We start from the raw sequence: 6000 nt of genomic DNA, 5'->3' as shown, positions 1-6000 counted from the left end.
AGAAAGGTCCGTCTTTCGAGCCAGTTCGAGACATGTTATCCGTCGGTCCTTGAGGATCAGGCGCTCCACGAGTTGGATGTTCTCAGGAACTCCGACACCGGGCTCTGAGCCGCCCCGGCCGGGATCGTCCTGCACTGATGTACGGCCCTCTCGGAACCGTTTGCACCACTCAAACGCTTTGCTGCGGCTAAGTGTATCGTGGCCATATTGAGCCTGAAGTCTTCTGTGAATTTCAGATGACTTTACGCCTTCATTCACGTGAAACTTCATGACAATTCGCTGTTCGATGTGCGCGCTCACCTCGTTGTCTGCCATCTTATGCAGCACGTGTCTTCTGTTTTGCACAAACTTTGGACCACCACGTAGTGAACGCGGAGGCCTGTCGCGTGTGAAAATGACGAAAAAGAAGTAGCGCGAGCCATTTGTACACTCAGGAGACAGAAAGTCCCGGTTTGACTTGAACAACCCTCGTACATAAAGAAATGATGATGAGATGGGCTGATGACGGTCAGCAGGCTGGGCGCTGCCCCAGTGCCAATTGTAGATAATGAAAGATGATGGTGGAGATGGCAGTTCAGGTGATCAAAGCATGGTGGAGAGGCCGGTTGGTGACGTAGACCTTGATACATATGAGCGGGACGGGACCATGGGTCCAGCACCTTGCCGAGAATAAAAGGGCGGTGGTTGATTGCATGCATCCAGTGCTGCAAGACCTTGCGTTCCCGCTGGTAGACGGGGCAGTCCATAAGTAGATGGTGTAGGAGAGCGCGCACAGTGCATGTGGTACGTCTGATGGCGCGCGGCCAAGGCGCTGCCACATAACTGGGGTAAACGCAACGTTCAGCCGCATGCGGTGAAGAAGGGATGCGTAGTGTCGCGGAAGGCCAGGAGGAAGTGACAGGCGACAGTGAAAGAGACGAATCCACGGCGTGGAGCAGAGAGTATGTCGTGCGTCCACTGAGATCTCGTCTTGTCTGCAAAGATAGCACGGAGAAGGGCCCGACGGTCGCCTTTGGGCAAGATGATGGAGTGGGCTGATGTAAGCTGCTGACCCCGTAGAGCAGCCTGGTCAGCAACAATGGACTCTAGAGGCCCACGGATGCCCATTGTCGCCAGACACTGGAGAGCTGCCTTAGAGTCTCTGTAGAAGACCCATGGTCGAACCGAACACTGTTTAATCTTGCACATCGCAAAAAGCAAAGCATGCAGTTTAGCACACGTCGAAGACGTCGGATGCGAGAGACGGTAACTACCAGCAATGTCTTCGGAGGGAATAATATAAACCCATGCGTAGCCCGTTTTGGTGGAGGAGCCGTCCGTAAAAACAGGAGTGAAATCGGCGTAGTGGTCGGTCATCATACCCAAGTTGAGCGCTTTGGACACACCTGCAGCAACATCGCACTTTCTGTTCAGGCTGGGAACGAAAGAAAATGGGTCGTAGAGCGAGAGTCCAAGGCGGAGTTGAACAGAACAAAACAAAACAGTTTGTGGCATGTGGTTTCAATTTCGTATATTGCATTCCTGTCTCCTGTGGCGCGGTTTATATTTGATAAACGAAAGGATGTATTAATGAAAGATTACGTGAGCATTCCAACTTAGTAGAAAATATATCAGTGACCTCTAGCTATCCAACCGTACAGACTTGTGATAGTTGTGTTCCACGTTGTCATGGTACTCAATACCTTTTCAAAATATTGGATGATTCAACTCGTGTACTCGTGGAAGCCGCAGCTATCACCACGGTTCCACATTGTTATTAGTCACCCCTTCTGTGACTCTTTCCCTTTCCTCCCCCTTTCCAGCCAGAGACTGATAAAGGCTTACTTCCTAATGTGGCCCATTAAATTTCGCTTTGCTGCTGGATGAGCGGTGTCCTTGTCTGTTTTTGCTTGTCCTTCGTTCTTCCTCTGGCTCAAGGTAAGTTTTTCAATCATTTTAATTTGCACTGCATGGCTCTGCCGAAAGCAAAGCCTTCAATTGCACGATTTCTGTCTGTTGCTCATGTAATTTTTGTTGTGGGCTCCTGAACAAAGGCGGCTTTATTTTGCCGTGTGATCCCTAATAAAATACTCAACTTTTGTCAAATATGCATTAGGTGCTTTGCTTTCATACCAAGAACAAAGAGAAACATTGCCTATATTCAGGGTTTATAGTGCGTATTTCCAACATTTTTTATGCATAGTTGCAAGAATATTTCGGGAGTTATACTGCACATTTATCCGCGCTTTAGTAATGATTATGATTCATGAAGGGGGGGGGGGGGGTTATCCCAAACGGCGTAAGTATAGAGACAGTGGCATACAGCATTCGCTGTTGGTGGTACCTCCAAGGTCAAGCTCAACACTGGTGGTTTCGAATCCTTCCACCGCTGTGCTATCTCAGGGTTTCCCTGGGTTCTCCGGCAGGCTTTGCTGAAGGATGTCGGCACAGTTCCCCTGAAGTCGGCCCAGGAAGCATACTAACCCACCTTGTTTCTCACTCCTTCAATCTGTCCTCTCTCCAGATGTCTGTACGCCTATCATAACCACAGTTGCTTCGCGGTGCTAGCGGGGAATCAAGAATCACAAATGAAGCAGTAATACACTGTGCACAAAAGGAGTCCTTTTGGGGATCAGATGCATTACCACAGCCGTTAGTCCCTTTTGGGCAATTTTTTTTATTCCGTGTTAGCGCCGCGAAGCAACTGTGTCTATGAGCAGAGTTCAGGTGTGCGCAGATGGAGAGAGGACAGCAGGAAGGAGTGGGGGACAGGGGGTTAGTATGAGTCCTGGGCCGACAAAGTGACCCAGGGAAAACCTCAGACAGCACAGCCGGTGGTAGGATTGGAACCCACCGCTACCCAGTCTTCAGCACGACCTTGGCTACCACCAACGAGCGGGACGCCTTAAAGGAGCAATGAGGTGACATATAACAATGCTCGAAATCCTGACTCGTCTGTCAAGCTGTCCACCAGGAGTCACCATGCAAAATATTTTCGCTCTGCGGTGCGTTACAGCTGTGCAGTCGAATGCACAATAACCAGTCTGAGAAAGCAGCCGCGGACGGCCGACACGATGCTCTCGTGACGTGGTGAAGGCTCCGTGCATTGTTTCTTTGTTTTTTCTTCGCAGCTCAAGCGCCGCTTATACATGCTTGAGCTATGCCGCTGTACGTCACTGGTCACGTGAGAGGAGTAGCATACGTCACGACGTCCTCTCGTTCTGTGATGCGCTCTTTTCACGAGGAGAAGGATTTTTCAAAGGTGTGAGGAACAGGGCCCTCGCGCTCGCTCTGTAGATCAGTTACGCTCATCGTTCTTTTGCAAGAACTCATTTTATTCGTTGGAGGACACACTGCACCAAAAAACGAACAGAATTTTGATGGTCACTTCAGTGCTCCTTTAACCCGCTCAGCCATGCCGCTGGTTACGGGCTAAATGCTTGCATGTTTATGCGAAGTTGAGGGATTATTCACAGTGCGAGTTTTAGGGTCAGGGGACTAACATGGAGGTAATTGCAGTATTGCAATCTAGAGGACCAGAAGCTGTAATTGCTCATCGATCTGCGTTTTTTTTTTCTCGGAGTGTACTCTTTATCTTGCTTTTGACATGGTTCATGTGCACCAATATGGCGCACATGTCGTGGTGGAATAAAACACACAAAAATTAAGGGACCGCACTTTTTCCACAAGTTTTCCACAGTGGTCATACAATGTAACAGTAGGCTGTGTGCAGTGAACGCAATAGGCCGTCAAATTATCATGATCGCGGTCTTCTACTACCGTTTACAAAACTGGAATAATATTTCTCGAACACGTTTCAGAGTCATTACCTTTGTGGTCCCGAGCGCCCTTTCGTGCGAGAACCCGCACATAAAATGTGTATGAGTTAAGAGGAAAAAGGAACCTAATATCTGCCGCTTGCACGGCAGTCATCTAAATGCCTCGAAACACGATGTCGGCTGGATTGCAGGGCAGTCTACGGAGTATTTTGCTTTATGAAGCAAAGACACGCGTCGACATTTAAGAGCGAGTGGGATAATCGTGTTCTGCGCTGTCTTTATTCAAACTATATCGAGTCGTTCAGGATGACGCCAAGCCCGTAATCACGGGTCGGGGGGGCTGATGACGTGATCGCGTGAGAGATGGCACCCTCGCGCTAAGCGGACTTGCTGACACCGACATACCCCGCCATGCAAAGGGGAGACAAACATACAACGGTATTACGCCGTTTAAAAAAAATAAAAGGTGCTCAAAACAATTTAATCGCCTATAGCATTGTTCGTAAAGTATTATTACGTTTTAAGTTTAGTTTGCGCTACGTATAGCTGCTCCAGTTTTGGCGATACGGGCAAGGAGAGAGGATTACTGCCTGTTGTGTACATATTGACAAGGATTCACAGCAGCTATACAGCGACGAGCGGTCATCCAAACATGACCGCACTCGTGTTTTCGCGCTCGATTTCGCGTCTTTGTTTTTCCCTCGCTCTAGTCGTGAGAAATATTCACGGAACACTAGCTATACTGCGGCCAGTGGTGGGCAAAGTACATCAAAATTGTACTTAATGTAAAGTACATGGCATCATTAGTAGTATTTAGTACTTCAAGTATAGTACAAAATACCCCATTGCAAATGTACTTCAAGTAAAGTACAAAGTACTGTGCAAAGTACTTTATGTGCTCATCGAGTACACTGCCAATTTAATTTGTATCACTTTGCATTTCACTGTTTGGTAGCTATGTCTTGCTTTTTTAGCAAAATTTTAGTCGGTATTCTTTGCAAGTGCTATGAAGCTATAAGCCCTACTGGAATGCTCACCCGTGAATGTGAACTGAATTAGATAACATAATTTGCAGTTACATGTACAGAGGCAATCAGCTGTGCTGTGATTGTGCAAAATATACCCTGATCACGCGCAGAGTGGGGTGTTCCGGTACTAATCCTACTGTCCCATCCTACAGTTGGTCCTTTTTCCCCCCTTTTCTGTTTTATTTATTTATTTTATTCTTCCTCATCTTCATTCTTCTTCTTTTCTTTTTTATTTATTTCATTCTTCTTTCTTCATCTTCATTAATTTTCTTTTTGTTGCGGAATAGCAAGCCGACATCCCGTTTGCTGACCTTACCCCCGTTTTTTTTTTCCTTTCGTCTAATAAATATATCCCCCCCCCCCCTACAGTTGGCAATAAGACTAATCTTCGGGTATAACGCGCAAGGAAATACCAGGGGCAAAAGAGCACAAGGCAACATATGTATGTTACAGATTCGTGAGCATTCGTTGCTGCTTTCTGAAATACAACGTGTTTAAAAAAAAGAATATGAAGAAAAAACAAGAATGAAGCACAATGTAAACATTCATTTTTATATGACAGTGATCTGCAGTAATGTAATCCACGTGACCAATTAAAAAACGTACAATGAAAAATTAAAGCATGTGTGTCTTTCAGACTGTACTTTAGTTCATCCAATCACTCATTGTGATATAGAATGATTATTAATTGCCAACGAAGGAAACAAAATGAAGGAAATGAAGGGAGAACTGAAATGACAAGACCAAGCCATCGTGGTGCCCATTTGCAGTGTCATTATGTGTGCGTGTCACTCCATTTATTTAACAACAAACATAGAAGCATCTTTGTGAACATTTCAAGCCTCTCAACAATGGATTTTGTCCTTCAAATATGCTCTTTAAAAGCACAAAAAACATTTTCTGTACTTCTTTTGTGATTTTTTTCCAAGTTTGGGTACATGAGTACTTGATGGGAAAGTACCGGGAAAAAAGTACTTTAAGTGCAGTACAAAGTTACACAGTATACACAAGTATATTGTGGTACACTTAGAGGCACAATTGGTAGTGCTAGGTGAAGTCGAGTTCTTGCGCCGCTGGTCTACCCGTTATATTTCTCTGAGGAACGGTCACGTGCTCGTGCATGTTTACTGGTTTCCCTAGGTTTATCCGATTGTGTGTGTCTTAATGTAGTCATGTCTACCTTGTAGTATCTACATGAGTAATAAACAACATCC

The 6000-nt window shown here is 46.0% G+C and overlaps 1 protein-coding gene across 1 annotated transcript in view; it reads left to right on the top strand.

Annotated features, from left to right (window-relative positions):
- The first annotated feature begins 1668 nt into the window (after positions 1-1668).
- Positions 1669-6000, top strand: part of LOC135386057 (uncharacterized) — a 226906-nt gene continuing 222574 nt past the window's right edge. The window contains exons 1-2 of the mRNA XM_064615809.1: positions 1669-1771; positions 1868-1917. Of these exons, the coding sequence (XP_064471879.1) occupies positions 1669-1771; positions 1868-1917 (153 nt within the window). The remainder of the gene's footprint in view (positions 1772-1867; positions 1918-6000) is intronic.

The sequence above is a fragment of the Ornithodoros turicata genome, chromosome 1 (genome assembly GCF_037126465.1).
Source record: "Ornithodoros turicata isolate Travis chromosome 1, ASM3712646v1, whole genome shotgun sequence".
In the NCBI taxonomy this organism is placed as follows: domain Eukaryota; kingdom Metazoa; phylum Arthropoda; class Arachnida; order Ixodida; family Argasidae; genus Ornithodoros; species Ornithodoros turicata.
This window is presented reverse-complemented; position numbering and strand designations above follow the sequence as displayed.